This window comes from Daucus carota, chromosome 5 (assembly GCF_001625215.2).
Source record: "Daucus carota subsp. sativus chromosome 5, DH1 v3.0, whole genome shotgun sequence".
Taxonomy (NCBI): Eukaryota; Viridiplantae; Streptophyta; class Magnoliopsida; order Apiales; family Apiaceae; genus Daucus; species Daucus carota.
The window spans coordinates 6,385,599-6,401,176 of record NC_030385.2 but is presented as its reverse complement, the minus strand read 5'-3'; the positions used below and the strand labels follow the sequence as shown (position 1 = coordinate 6,401,176).

General features: G+C 38.1%; 1 protein-coding gene across 1 annotated transcript; it reads right to left on the bottom strand.

The window, feature by feature from the left end:
* Positions 1-422: 422 nt before the first annotated feature.
* On the bottom strand, positions 423-10,231 carry LOC108220161 (uncharacterized). Its single transcript, XM_017393846.2, has 5 exons — positions 9,297-10,231; positions 6,177-6,235; positions 5,951-6,079; positions 5,049-5,184; positions 423-1,107 (listed from the first exon to the last, which is right to left on the bottom strand). The coding sequence occupies exons 1-5, from the start codon at positions 9,984-9,986 to the stop codon at positions 754-756; spliced, it is 1,368 nt and encodes a 455-aa protein (XP_017249335.1). The 5' UTR covers positions 9,987-10,231; the 3' UTR covers positions 423-753.
* Between the last annotated feature and the right edge of the window lie 5,347 nt (positions 10,232-15,578).

Here is a 15,578-nt window from a genome sequence, read left to right as displayed (position 1 = left end):
CAAGCATTTGACCTTAAAAGTTCAAACGCTGATAGACTGTTGGCCTGGATCTGAAAAAGTATTTTGAATTTCCATGAATAGACCCGTGCTTTGAACATAACATTAATGAAAAATACCATTCACAATTGCTTCAATCGATTCGGACATATCCCGCTATTGAGAAAACCAAAAGGGAAGTTCTTGGACTTTGATCTTTGTTTTGAAGTAAAATAACCTAAGATGACTAATTTTGGATAAGAAAATGAACTATAGCAAGTTTGTTGATAATCCTAAAAGGATAATGAGGTACACTAATTTAATTGTCTTCTGAAATTTGCACGAAATGATTTGGAAAAAATGGAGTTCGTAGTACTCACTGGTTTTGTGAACCCAAGGTTAAACTTCCATCCTCGAGAAAACATTTGATATCTACTAAAAAGGAATTATCATTGTCGAATCCTCGCTCTATTGATAACAGCTGAAATGCTTACCACGACACCACGAAAATGAATATATCACATAGCTACAATCTGAGATGCATATGAAAGTCTAATTTATAATTCCTCACCTTAATGAAAACCCAAACCGCTTACTTGACTCTCCTCAACACTTGACAGAAAAGTGTATATAGGTTTAAGCAAACAAGAAAAAGGCTGGTACATGTCTTACAAGTTACAACACAAAGAATACTATTAACGAATATATATTTCGATGCACTCAAAGAATGGAGTATGAATAAAAGATGATGCCTTCAGTAGTCCGATTTGCTGATGATCAGATACGAGTAAGTGTATCTTGTTTCAACAACAGGTTTCCGGATTCATCCCTGTCGAAAAGCATTCCAACAACTTCATTCCAGTTCACTCTTCCTCCAGAAGATTCTGATGTAGTTTTCTGGGATTCCTCGGTCACATGTTGAGAAATTTCTGTATCTTCATCTCCTGTTGTGCATCCATCTTTCTTGTGTATGGTTTGTTCCTCTTCTGTGCTGCTCACAGCATGAGGTATGCTCAAACTAGCTGCTCTGTCCAACGCATCTTTGTGTTCTTTTTCAAATGTGCGTAACCTTTCTATCTTTTGTGGCTTTGGTGCAGTTGTTGTGGTCTCGGAGCAGCTCTCGTTCATCACCTGTAAACCCAAGTCACTCCACAATATGGTGAGTATTGTATTCAAAAGCTAAAAATTAGGAGGTTGCTAAGAAGATCCTCTCAATTTTATATATTCTTATCCTCTTTTTATGCAAAAAAAAAAAAAAAAAAACCATACGTTAAGGAGTCTGCAGACCAATTCTCTAATATATATGACACAGGAAATCGTGGCCAATTGGGAACATCAACTAAATCAAGGTTTTATATTACTTCAAATATGTGTATGTTAGTCCCTTCACATTATTTTGGTCAAAAATAATAATTGCTCTTGATTAAAGATTTGAAATAAAGAATCTCATTAGTACAATTTCAGGTATCACCTAGTTACGTCATATCAGCGTGCATGAGTTTATCAATAAAAATCTCATTAGTTATCTGATTATATAATCTCGTGGAATATATATTATTTTACATATATATAATATACGTAAAGAGGGGCCCCGTAAGGCCCGTAACAAGTCCCTGACGTTGGTATCTGAGCAACTCCGTTCTTAAGGCAATGGCAGGTGCAAACAAATTGAAAAATCTGAGTCAATTAGAGAAGAGAGTGGAAGCAATGCAAGTAGAATTTCAAAAACTGGATACTAAAAAAGTACGGTTGCCTGAAAAATTAGACAGCCTTAATTCTGAAACTATTGGACCCTCTATGACTGTGTTTGGGATTTTGCCACAACCGCCAGGCAGTGACAAAGACAAAAAATAAGGGACTCAAATAGGGCTGATCAAACGGTCGGTTCGGTCGAAAACCGAACCGAACCGAAATAACCGAAAACCGAACTTTCATATTTTTTGAAACCGAACCGAACCGTACTTACCATTTTAACCGAACCGAACCGAAATTACTTCGGTTTTTTCGGTTCGGTTCGGTTAAAACCGAACTTTATATAAAATTAATAAAATTCAAACACAAATACAAAAAATACAAAAAAAAAAAAAAAAAAGAAGATGCAATTAAAGTCATAAATATTCTGCATAAAGTCATAAACTTCCATAATCCATAGCAATACAGTAGCCATACTTAAATGTTAAATACAGTAGCAATTCAAGTCTTTTACACTTGAATGTTAAATACTTAAAACTTTAGTCTTAATGAAAGAAACTGAAAAGTGAAAACATGGCCATACTTAGTGAAGTCGTCTGGTGCCGTGGTAAGGTGGTGCGGTGGTGAGGTCGTCTGGTGGCACAAGGTGGTGGCTGATAGAGATATGGGCTTGTGGTATTCAATTAGGCGATTAGGTCATTAGGTCATAAGAGTATAAGACTGTATATGAATATTATTTATATTTTATATTATATATAATATAATTTAAAATTTTATATATATAAAATTTCGGTTATTTCGGTTAAACCGAACTTTTGTGTTTCAAAAACCGGACCGAACCGAACTAAAAGTTCGGTTATAACCGAAAACCGAACTAACCGGAGTTTTGAAAAATTCCAAACCAAACCGAACCGAAATTGTACGGTTCGGTTCGGTTAGTTCGGTTTGGTTCGGTTTTGCTCACCCCTAGACTCAAATGTCAATGGATTGCCACCATCAACAACATCCATGAATTCAATGCCACGACTACTTGAATTGTTGCTGATGAGGACCATGAAGGTGGGTCGATGCTTGTGGAACAATATTTTTCACTCAACAATCTCCTATCCCACTAGGCAAGGTTTGGTCAGTTTGTAGTATGCTTAGAAGACGATGCTTTGTTTTGGTACCGTCACAAGGTAAGTTGACAACTGTTTTGCAATCGGAAGAATTCAGAATATTATAGGTGGAGATGCTGGATGCTGGTACTTGATTCAAAAGAAAAGAAAGAAGAATAAAAAAGAATTGATGTACAATTTCCAGACCATGAGGGCAAGGTTCAAGTTTGGGTGTCCGGTAATGTTAATCCCTTCTCATTATTTGAGTCAAACATAGTTGATGCTCTTGATTAAAGATGGGAAATGAAGATTATGCTGACATTAAATCTCTGGAGTATTTGTAGGAGTTAATTGTGTGTGCACTGTGTCATACGAATCTGAAAGAGAAGAATTGTTGGGAAAAATAATATCTTGTACGAGTATATCTACAAAAAAGTTTCCAGGTTGTGGTAGGCATGAATTAGATATCAATCAGATATATATATATGCAGTAGCATCTTTCAATATATTCATCTTCATATGCAGAAACCTATGGGCATAGGCTGTTAATTCATCTTTCAGAATTCGATGAAAATTTGTGGATTGGTTCTTGTACTTAATTTTGGTGGTGGAGGTGGTGGAGATAGTGGAGGTGGAGGTGGAGATGAAGGTGGTAGACATGGAAGGAGTTAATGGAATAATAGTTTCGATTTACTGGTGGGTGTCGCAAAGCCATGATTTGGTATATTGTGTGATCTTCGAGCGCGACACGACTACTGGGTGTCGCGAATCTAGGCGACGGCGGAGAAGAGAGTCCCGGGGAAGATGGCGAGCAACATTAGGAGGCTCTGGAAAGTGGGTAATGGCCGTACGGGTCGGGTCTGCGGTGGCGGTGGGGTGGAGATGAAAGTTGAGGTATGCAGATGTGTGTACGGTAGAAGTGGAGATGGTAGAGATGGGAGCGGCGGACGTGGAAGGAGCCGCAGACTTGATGGGGGTGAAGCTACCAGAAGTGGGTGGAGGCAGAGGCTGGCTTGGAGAAGGAGAAGGAGAAGGTGGGGTTGTTGGACAAATTTAGTGATATTCTCTTATGGTTTTTAGTTTGTTGAATAAGGAGGTTTGTATTAGAGTAAGACTCTCTCTCTCTCTCTATATATATATATATATGATGGGTCCTACTCCAATAGAAACTACTAGAATAGAAACTAAATAGAAACCAATGCGATTAAGTAGAATGATGCGGGTTTGGGACTGGGGATGGACCCCGAGATGGGCCTAGACGGGGTCTAAGTGGGGCCTCGTAGGGCCGGGTTGGGGCCTAGTGGGACCATGGTGGGGCCAAGGTTTGGCTCTTTAAGATTGTCTGGAGCCTGTCCAGGGCCTGTGAGGAGCCTTGGCGAGGCCCTAGCGGGCCCCGGGGTGGATTGAGTGGAGATGGTGGTGGGCCCTAGGTGGGTGATGACATATAAGGGGTGGGTGATGACATACATGGGGTGGGTGAGGTCATTTAGGTATAGTTTCTCTTGGTTTCCATTTCAGTTTTTATTCTAGTGGTTTCTATTTGAGCAATTGCCTATATATGATAATGTATAATATTTTTAGTCGACTTGTCTACAACTAGTCAACTAACCCGGAGTCTATCGACTTGCCTCGACTAAGCGCCGTGACAACCATGGTTTGCCTCGACTAAGCGCCGTGACAACCATGGTTTGCCGACATTGCAAAACCTATTGCTCAGTCAACATGAGGTGCTCTTCAATTAAAGAGCAGTCTACATAGAACTTCTCCGTCAATATACACATATATGTATGCATGTATACATATATATGTGCCTATGTATGTGATATATATGTATGTGTGTGTGTGTGTATATGCATGTATATATATTTATATGAGAATGATTTTTCCGTGAGACTTAATAGTTTTATATCCATATTTAATTGTCACAATATAAATGCATGATAATACACGGGGTTTTATTTGACTCGCTCAGGGAAGTTTCCTGTGATAATCTCTGGAATATTATTCTCTATATATATATATCCTGCATACTAGATAAATTGTGCTGAGTGATTACAAAATTTGATACTTGAAACACAGGAAGGTGAAAAACTCTTAGAAAATGTGTTTCCGTCTCATTTCTACCCGTATCTCTAGTGTTAGACCTCTGTGGACTCCAGTTCTGTCATTTACATTATTTACTCATTTATATCTCAAAACATTTAATAAAAACTTACTGCAACTACATGATTTTTATTTAGATAGATGACAAAAGATAATTCAAAGGAACTACTTCCCACTTACTTCTAAAGCTTTTGCCGCCTCTCGCTCTATCCAAATAATTGCATGATCTTTCGTTGTATTGCATGACAAAACAATATGCTCAAATCTTCCTTCAACTGGGATTGCAGTTCTAACCTCTGGAGGATACCTCCCACATCTGTGAAGAAATCAGTGTCAAGGTGACATATAAATACTAGTATTATCACAATAATGATCTTCGAGAGAGGTAAAACATACAGAAGCCAGTATGAAAGCCAGAGAGATGCTATGCAAACCACTAAATCTTGTCATTCGTGAACCTACTTTCTTAAATTAACAATATTATCCTTGTGCAATAGCCATGCTAATCTTCTCTGTCTACCTTTAATTTACTTTTCACTTATGGAGATTTTGGCCCTTTTGGCAATTTATTTACTAGACAGAGGACCCTAAGGTCACTCTGAGAAGTTCGACAAGAAAGAAATTGTCTAATGTATAAAAGAAAATACACGTGACCCATTAGGATATATGAACGGAAAAATACATTTTTAACAGCATATATTTCAATGGTAGCCCAAATCCTGCAAAATGAAGCAACAACCCCATTCAGTTTATCAGTCAACGTTTGTAAACTACTTTAGTCCGTAGAAGCTAAAGGATCATATAAAATACTATATTAGGATCATATGGATACTTTATTTTGACTAGTGAAAATACATTTTTAACAGCATATATTTCAATGGTAGCCCAAATCCTGCAAAATGAAGCAACAACCCCATTCAGTTTATCAGTCAACGTTTGTAAACTACTCTAGTCCGTAGAAGGTAAAGGATCATATGGATACTTTATTAGGATCATATGGATACTTTATTTTAACTGTGGAGCTGTTTTTGTCTGCAAGATTTAACTTTCAGTTGAGATAGCGCACTTTCAAGAAGGCTCACCTGCAAAATTTTCTCTCTACAATATGATACATTCGTCCAGGAGCATAGAGTCTCCTAGGATCTTTGAGTTTTGTATGTTCCGGTATAAAAGTGTCCCTCAAGCAAATCAGAAATAATAGGCATGGCAAGCTGTCCATATAATATAATAAACGACTTCTATAAATTTCAAATGCAAAAATAATCATATATAAATGGTTAAATCATATATGAAAGAAATTAAACTGACCAAAAGATTGATCCAAATATATCTTCCAATGGAGTGGGTGTTCGCGGTAAGAAATCATCCTGTGAACAAGTATATACTAAATTTAACAAAATATAGATAAGTGTCAAGATTTAATGTGTATAAGACAAATATAGAGAGAAAACAGAAAGATAATGAATACAAGAGGTGCAGCAAACTCTGTGTATTTTATGTACTACTATATATCAAGATTAAACATATCATTCAAACAAAATCATATGTTCTCAGGAACTCTAGGGCTTAATAATGTAATTTTATACTTTTGGTTTTTTTTGATAGTTTTAGAAGATGAGCAAAAAAACAGCAGAGAATTAACAGGAATAGAGGTAGATTAAGAGATTCAGAGTCAATTAGAGAAAAAGGTAGGGAGATATAGAGAGAGCTTAGAGAGATAAAATGGGGTTAGAAACTCTAAAGAGAGAAAGACAGAATTAAGTATAAAGAGAGAAAGAAGATTGATGGAAATCCTTCCATTCCATATATTCAACATAATCTGGAAGTACACGACTTAACAACTGTTTATAGACCATGAAGTCTGTGAGTAACTCCATAATAGTAAATGCTCTATTACCCTTAATAATACTGCTACCCCAAACCCCAAACTACTATAGACTACTACTAAGCTGATTCCTAACATATGTTGCCTGGTGAAAACTGAGAAGAAAAACCATGTCTCAGAAGAAAATGATTCATAACCACAATGGTTCGAACATAATCAATTCTTAACCATAATAGATGCTTATAAGATTTTGGTTCTAGTAAACTCAAAATGGAGAAGACGACCTTTTTTAAGATTTAACAAAAATAAAAATATAGAATATCAGGCTACGCCAGTTTGGCAGAGTTACTTAGATGTCAAAATTGGCTTGTGAAGATCAATCTATTTTTAGTTCCCTTGATGTCTTAACCTAAAAACTAAAAGTCATTTACAACTAACTTAAAAGTTCAATTGTTAGTAGGAAGCAAGCAGGTAGTTATCTTAGTTCTCAATTTACTTGGTGTTGGATTAAGTAGAGTGGTTTGCATCCTAGGTTTAACTGTAAAAGATTTTCCCATCTAAAAAATAGCAAAGAATTGACAAAAATTGAAATGCTACTTTTTGAATAGAACATATTTAATTATTTGTTTTAACATGTCAGTAATCAATTTTGCTTATTAGTCAATGAAACAACTTTTAAAAAACAATAAATATTTTAAAGAAAAGGCAAACAAGCTCCAAACCGTGGGAAGTATTTGAAATAATACGTGTCAAAGTGTAGGACACACTTGAACTCCAGCATACATTAATATGATATTCTCCACTTTATGCAAAGTGGCATGACCGTACAAATTTGTTTTTAGACTGCTCCCAAAAATGCCTCTTACCACTAATGAAGTGAACTAAAAACTTATACTCAAAGACAATATTTACAGCTAATATTCAGGATAATTCTTCCTTAATTTCTCAGTATCAGATTTTTTTTAAAACCCAGGGAATTGACACCTCACAATTAGTAGTCACCACTTCAGCAAAAACTTACGGGGCCCTCTTGAGAAATAATAATTTGTTTTGGGGTTATATATCAATCATCCACAATATTAACAAAATTATTAATACATTCAAAGATGATAAGGTACAGATATAATAGTCAAGTGATACCATTAGAAGTGTGACAGGAATTCTAATTTTAGTGACGCAATCTAAGATAACTAAAATAGATTGGTTTCACCCTTCCCTTTTCCTACACAATAATTTAGCTTCATAAATTTCATAAAAATCTCGAAACTTCATATAAAATAGATATAATCTTTATACATCTTATAATGGTTTCTCTTCTTTATATGTTTTATTACCTATAACACATAATACTAGTAATAAATAAATTTACATATGATTGTGCTGCAAAATACAAATTCTCAAAGTAGTACTATATACTTGGGTCGAATAGACATAAAGAGTTGCAAAGCAAAATTATCTTGCATATCATTTTTGTTTTTGTACGACCATAAACTTATACCAATGATAACTTATATCAACCTTACAAACATAAACCTTCTGCATAAGGCTTCTCAGTGGGGTGGGGTAAACCGATAACCTGCCCCGCATGGGGCAGCCCCGTCCTGCTGGTATTATTATATACTCCATGAGGATTCCCCGCCCCTCCCCGAATAATATATATTTATATAAAGTATTTTGAAATTTCAATACAATATATTTATGTTTAATATTATAATAACAATAATTTTACTGTATAGTGATTAAATAAGGTTATACGTTGCATTGCATACATTCATACTTCATTTTTCACTAACAATTTTTCCAAAGTTAATTTTAATCAAAAATCTTTTTAATTGAATTCTATATATTAACAATATGAATGCAATAATTTTAAATTTTATATTAATAAAATTTTCTAAAAAATATTATAACATTTATATTTTATATTCTTTATATATAACAAGAAAAATATTAAAATTAAAATATTAATTTTTTTTTCCTACAAAATTTTTTAGCATATATAAATAACGGGGTGGGGCGAAACGGAACGGGGAAGCAAAATATCCGGATTGCATGGGAATGGGGAGCAAATATAAATACCCATGGGGATGGGGCAAACAAAATTTATACGGAGAGAGGAGGGGAATTACGATCCCCGCCCCACTCAGAAGCCTATTTCCGCACCCTACAAATATAGAAACCAGAATCCTGTAACAGGGGGCCCAATGATGACAAGGGGCCACGCACCCTGGCCGCATTTGGTCAAGGTTGCTGCAGCTGTGACAAGCCAACATCAGGGGAGGACTGTCTAGGGTGGGGGGGTTCATAACCTCTGCTAAAATTTTAAAATTTCCAATGATTTGGTAGCTTACCTGTTCACTTGTTATTTGCTATTTCAACAGGTGACGGCTCATCCAGGCTATAATTAGATATAACATACCCTTTTAATCTATTTATTTTTTAAAAATAGCTAAAGTTCTTCTACTGCTACTTCCATAACTCTAAAATTATCAGCTTGCCGATAATAAATAACTTGAATCTGAAAGCAATGAGGATCATCAGCAATAATGAAGAGAAAAAACAGAACACACAAACTGAAAGCCACAAGATTCAAAAAAAATCACCTGCAACACCACAGAATGAATAACATCCGCATACTTAACAGCCAAATTGAGCGACATACTCCGAGCTGGGGCAATAGAGTAACACCTAATCTTACTCCTTGGAATCCCCCCAAGATGATCCCTATGATTCACGGCAATAACAGTGATCAATGCAGCTATACCAGAGCCTAAAGAATGCCCGACAAAAACAATATCATACTCCTTTCCATTCTCAAGCCACAAATTCTTCAACCTATGGGATTCTTGATTCAACAACCAAATAGCGGACTTCAACAAACCATTATGCACATACCCACCATCAAACATTTGTTTCCCAAGGCGATTATCAAGCAAGACTTTATAATCAGTCTGTTTAGCCAAATTAAGGCCTCGTATAGCAAGCACAATTTCTCGATGAACATGATCAACATAAATAAGATAAGGTGGGCATTGGCCTAAAGTATGTTGATAATCAGCTCTCTTAATAACACAGTCAGGGTTTAGGCCATACTCACGGACCTTGGGGCTGTGAATATCTTCTTCATAGATTGCTAAAATCGTCCGGCAAAGACGTGGCACGGCGGAGAAGTCGTCAACTTCAGCATTAGGCCACGTGGCACTGTCGTAAGCTCCGACATATGTGCATCTTTTCCAGAGCCAACGCACGCAGCCTACTGCAAAAACACATTCTAGGCCGCCACACAATGACATGGCATGTGGGGTTTGTTTTTCTCTTGGGAATTTCGTCAAACACTTGGTGCCTTGCTTCTTCTTCGAGTCAATTATATCTATCAAGAATCATTATAATTATCATGTTTTGCACTGTAGTCAAGGAATTAGCTGGGTGGGCTGCTTTCCTTGCGTGAGCTGTTCTCTACTTTTTTCCAGATGGAATGTGTACACTACTGTATTTTGTATATTATATTCCCCGCTAGGATAAAAGTTATCGCATCTCCAGGACTCCAACACAGTGACGGACGGGCTCTTGTAAAATACTAGTATAATTTTGATATATTAATTTATTTCTTTTAAATAAAAATTTAGTGTTTTAATGTTTATATAAAAAATTAAAAATTTAAATTTTATATAAATCTTAAAATACGTGTCAATTAATTGAAGAAAAAAATAAAAAAACGAGAGGAAAAAATGGAGTAATATTTAATTTTCACTAAATTTTTTATCAATTTGACGATATTCAACGTCAATACTCCCTCCGTCCCATTTTAACTGCTTTTGACTTTTTTACACGTATTTTAAGATGTTAAAAAAAATCATATCTAAACATAATCATTCTGTTAAAATTTATATCAAATAAAAGTTTAGAATCTAAACTTTAATTTGATATAAAAATTGAAATTTTTTATTAAGTGTAGATATAGGTGTTTTGCATCTCAATATACATGTCAAAAAGTCAAACATCAGTTAAAATGGGACAGAGGGAGTAATTCATAATTTTGAAAGTTCCATGTGTGATCCTCTTAATTAAATTGCAAATAACTCCTAAACTAAAACAAGTAAGGTTTTTTTTTTTAAAATAATCAAGTTTGAAAGAATTTTTGCAAAACTACTGTCACTTTTTAAAACTAATTTTGAAAAATATTATGTTCCTGAAAATATTTGCAAAAATATGGTGGTTGCATATGCAACCAAATCTGCGACTGCTAGCAACCATATATGCAACCAAAAATGCAACTTTGAAAAAATCGATTGGAAATTACATTTAGTTGCATAATAAGTTGCAACTGGTTGCAAAGGCGAAAAAACGCCCATGCGGGACCAATTCTAATATCAACATTGCAACCTAAAAACCAACTAAAACAAAAAAACTACAAATTAACTCAAAAGCAACCACATATTCGCCGTAATAACCGTCTCACATTCAAAGTCTCCTTTGCATTCCAGTGCTACACAATTCCTAGAGAGTTATGGGAGTTCAGAAAATTGAGGCACATAACCGATGGACAGTATAGCGGGAGTATAAGCTCCGCACTCTAGACGAAATAAGATACGAGGATTAGGTCCAAATTGACACTCTCATCCCTAACCTTCAAACATTAATCAATAATTAGATCAGAAGAACTAGGAAGAGGAATCACTGAAACCACTGCCTCCAATACCAGAGCGCTCCACTGTCCGAGAAGGGCCAGCTCTAGCTCGATCTGGTGAAGCCGGAGCTCGATCTGGTGAAGCCGGAGGTGGTGGCCTGGCACGTCCTCCCCTGGCATCCCTATATCCCAACCCCCTAGAGTGGGGTATGCCACCATCCCACTCAGGTAACCGCTCTATAATAACATGATCAATAGCAGCACTCGGCATCTGCAACTGCTCCTCAGCCGACCAACGAACACCCATCACCGTACACAACTTAGTCACTATTGTTACATGAGGTATGGCCACACTAGTGCGACTCTTCAGAAATCTCCGAATGTTCTGATGGATGACATATGCAATATCCACATACTCCCCACTTAGAATCCCATACAACAGTATAGCACGATCAACATTGACATCGTGTGGGTGCCCCGATGGCATAATGCTAGCACAAATAAACAGGTTCCAAGCTCGGGCATCCTTGTTCATAGCAGATGCAGGGAAAGAGACGCGCACATTAGTGGTAGGATTGCGCTTCCACGCAGTACACGGAATACACAACTCATAGACAATCTGATCCAAATCAATGTTCCTCTTTTCCTTGCGCACCCAATCATCCTGAGTTGGATGCATCTCTGTACCCCCAATAATCCGGCGGATTGCATCCAAAGTGTACTCCACGGTCAAACCCCGAACTACCGAATACTCATTCTTATCCGCTCAAGCATTGGCATAGAATTCCCGCACAATACTCAATGGCACCGCCGCTGGTGCCTCACAAAATGACTCACACCCCCTACTTTGAATCATCTGCACCAACCCACCATCACCCGGTGAAGGCAAGAAACCCCTCTCCTTAGCAATTGGCTTACCCATAAACCGAGTAAACTCCTCTTGCGCCTCCGGAGTTGTGAACTTGTTAACCCCGGAACCCATACTCGATGAATCTGTGGATTGGGCTCGTACACTACTACTCTCGGATCTTCTACCTCTCTTGGGTGCCATGGAATTGAAGGTGTGTGTGGTTGTAAGTGGTAGTAGATAGATTAGGTGAAAAGAGATGAGAATGGGTTAGATGGGTGTATGTAGTTGTATGTATATGTATGTATAGTTGTAATTGGAAGGGATGAAGTGGGTGTGTGTGTGGAGAAGATTTGGGGGTTTAATTAGGGCTAGACAAGGTGTAAAAGAGGCTGGGAATTAAAGTGAAGCTGCTGGGTTTTGTGAAAAGCGAGCAAGCAAAAAAAAATTTATATAACCGAACTGCCCATCTCGCGCGGGCGCCCCGCCCCAGCGCGGCCGCGCCGCTCGTGCGCGCGCGCCAGCCGTGGCGCGGGGGCGCGGAGATGGCAGTGTGGCGCCTCGTTCTGCTGGCTCTCCTTGGCGGTTTTGCGCGGTCGCCCCATTCCGTCAGGGTGTTTTCACCCCCAAAATTTTCGAACTCCTTTTTTTTAAAGGCAAAAACTCGAAAAACGCGTGGGTTGCCTCCCACGGAGCGCTTGTTTAACGTCATTAGCTTGACGTGAAGTCCTAAGAATCAAACAATAGCGAGAACGATGCTTACCGACTCGCGATTCACCGTTTCTCCAAAATATGGCTTCAACCTCTGACCATTCACTTTAAATGCTTTATCCGGTGTTGTCTCAAAGATTTCAATTCTTCATGTGGAAACACCGTTTTAATTGTGAAAGGGCCAGACCATCTAGATTTCAACTTCCCCAGAAATAGTCTGAGACGAGAGTTATAAAGTAGAACTTGTTGGCCAATGAAGAACTCCTTTTGCACCAACTTCCTATCATGCCATCTCTTGACTTTTTCTTTGTAAAGCTTATTGTTCTCGTACGCCTGAAGCCTGAACTCGTCGAGTTCATTGATTTAAAGCATTCGTTTCTCACCAGCAGTTGTCATATCAAAGTTCAATTTCTTTAGAGCCCAATATGCTTTATGCTCTAACTCCGCAAGCAAATGACATGCTTTTCCATAGACCAACTAAAAAGGAGACATCCCCAATGGAGTCTTATAAGCTGTTCTATAGGCCCAGACAGCCTCATCAAGCTTCAATGCCCAATCTTTCCTCGAAGGACTCACCACCTTCTCCAAGATTCGCTTGATTTCACGATTAGATACCTCAGCTTGCCCATTCGTTTGAGGATGATAAGCAGTGGCAACTCTATGTTTGATACCAAACCGTTCCATCAGCGCTGTAAATTTGCGATTGCAAAATTGTGATCCATCGTCACTGATTATAACTTGAGGAGTAGCAAAGCGAGTGAATATGTTCTTCTGAAGAGAACTGATGACTTCTGCAGCTGTGTTGGTTGGTAAAGCCTTGACTTCAACCCATTTAGACACGTAATCCATGGCAAGAAGAATGTAGAGATTATTGCAAGACGAGATAAAGGGTCCCATGAAGTCTATACCCCACACATCGAAGATTTCGACCTCGAGAAGTACATTGAGGGGCATTTCATCCCTTCGAGAGATATTACCAGCCCTTTGACAACGATCGCACTTCAACACAAACGGATGAGCGTCCTTAAAGAGCGTAGGCCAAATGAAACCCGCCTGCAAAATACGAGCAGCTGTCTTCTGTCCCCCATAGTGTCCTCCATAAGTAGAGTCGTGGTAAGCTTGCAAGATTCCTTCAATCTGACTGTAAGGAATGCACCTTCTGATGATTTAATCTGAACCTTGTCGAAACAAGAATGGTTCATCCCAACGATACCACTTCGCCTCATGAAGAAACTTTTTCTTTTGAGCATAAGACAAATCGGGAGGAATGACATTACTCACAAGATAATTCACTATATCTGCAAACCATGGCTCCTCTTCTTGGATCCCAAAGAGCTGTTCATCAGGGAAAGACTCGTTGATTAAAGTGGTGTCCTTGGATGCTCGCGCTTGATCTTCCAAACGAGATAGATGATCAGCTACCTGATTTTCAGTACCTTTTCTATCCTTGATCTCCAACTCGAATTCCTGAAGCAACAGAACCCATCGAATCAACCGAGGTTTTGAGTCTTTATTCGATACCAGATACCGAATGGCAGCATGATCAGTGTAAACCAACACCTTCGTCCCAAGCAAATAAGACCTGAATTTCTCGAATCCATAAACAATAGCCAGCAGCTCCTTCTCCGTAGTAGTGTAATTCAGCTGTGCACCATTTAGAGTCTTACTCGCATAGTAAATCACATGAAAGATGTTGTTCTTTCTCTGACCAAGCACGGCTCCTACTGCATAGTCACTAGCATCACATCATCTCGAACGGCTCATTCCAATCAGGTGCAGTAATAACAGGTTCTGTAGTTAATTTCTTCTTGAGAGTTTCTAATGCAGCCAAGAACTCTTCATCAAATTTGAAGGGCACATCCTTCTTTAACAAGTTGCACAAAGGTTTGGTGATTTTAGAGAAATCCTTGATGAATCGTCGATAGAACCCCGCGTGACCAAGAAAACTCCGAATCCCCTTGACTAAAATTGGTGGAGGAAGATTTTCAATTGTCTCCGCCTTAGCTTTATCTACCTCAACACCCCTGTTCGAAACTTTGGGCCCAAGAATGATGCCTTCTTGAATCATGAAGTGGCATTTTTCCCAATTAAGAACGAGATTGGTTTCCACACATCTTTTCAATACCATCTTCAAGTTGCTTAAGCATTCATCATAAGAAGAACCGAATATCGAAAAGTCGTCCATGAATACCTCAACATTGGTACCAATCATCTCGGAGAAAATAGCCATCATGCATCTCTGAAAAGTTGTTGGTGCACCACAAAGTCCGAAAGAAAGACGACGAAAAGCAAATGTGCCAAAAGGGCATGTGAAAGTAGTCTTCTCCTGGTCCTCTGGTGCAATACAAATCTTATTGTATCCCGAATACCCATCAAGAAGACAATAGTACTCATGTCCGGCCAACCTATCAAGCATCTGATCAATGAAAGGCAACGGAAAGTGATCTTTTCTGGTGGCTTTATTTAACTTCCGATAATCCATGCATATTCTCCAACCTGTAAATGTTTAAGTCGGAATGAGCTCATTCTTCTCATTAGCTACCACGGTCATGCCTCCTTTCTTAGGCAGACACTGAACGGGGCTCACCCAAGAACTATCCGAGATTGGATAAATAATGCCGGCATCAAGTCACTTAAAAAATCTCCTTCTTTACCACTTCTTTCATGATTGGATTGAGTCTTCTTTGATGTTCCACAGTG

Bases quoted from the DNA above. Each gene is read 5' to 3' on its own strand.
- LOC108220161 (XM_017393846.2), bottom strand. From the start codon at position 9,986: ATGTCATTGTGTGGCGGCCTAGAATGTGTTTTTGCAGTAGGCTGCGTG. The intron at 6,236-9,296 runs GTGATTTTTTTT...ACTTGTTCACAG, and splicing joins TTCATTCTGTGGTGTTGCAG to GATGATTTCTTACCGCGAAC. The intron at 6,080-6,176 runs GTCAGTTTAATT...TTATATGGACAG, and splicing joins ATATTTGGATCAATCTTTTG to CTTGCCATGCCTATTATTTC.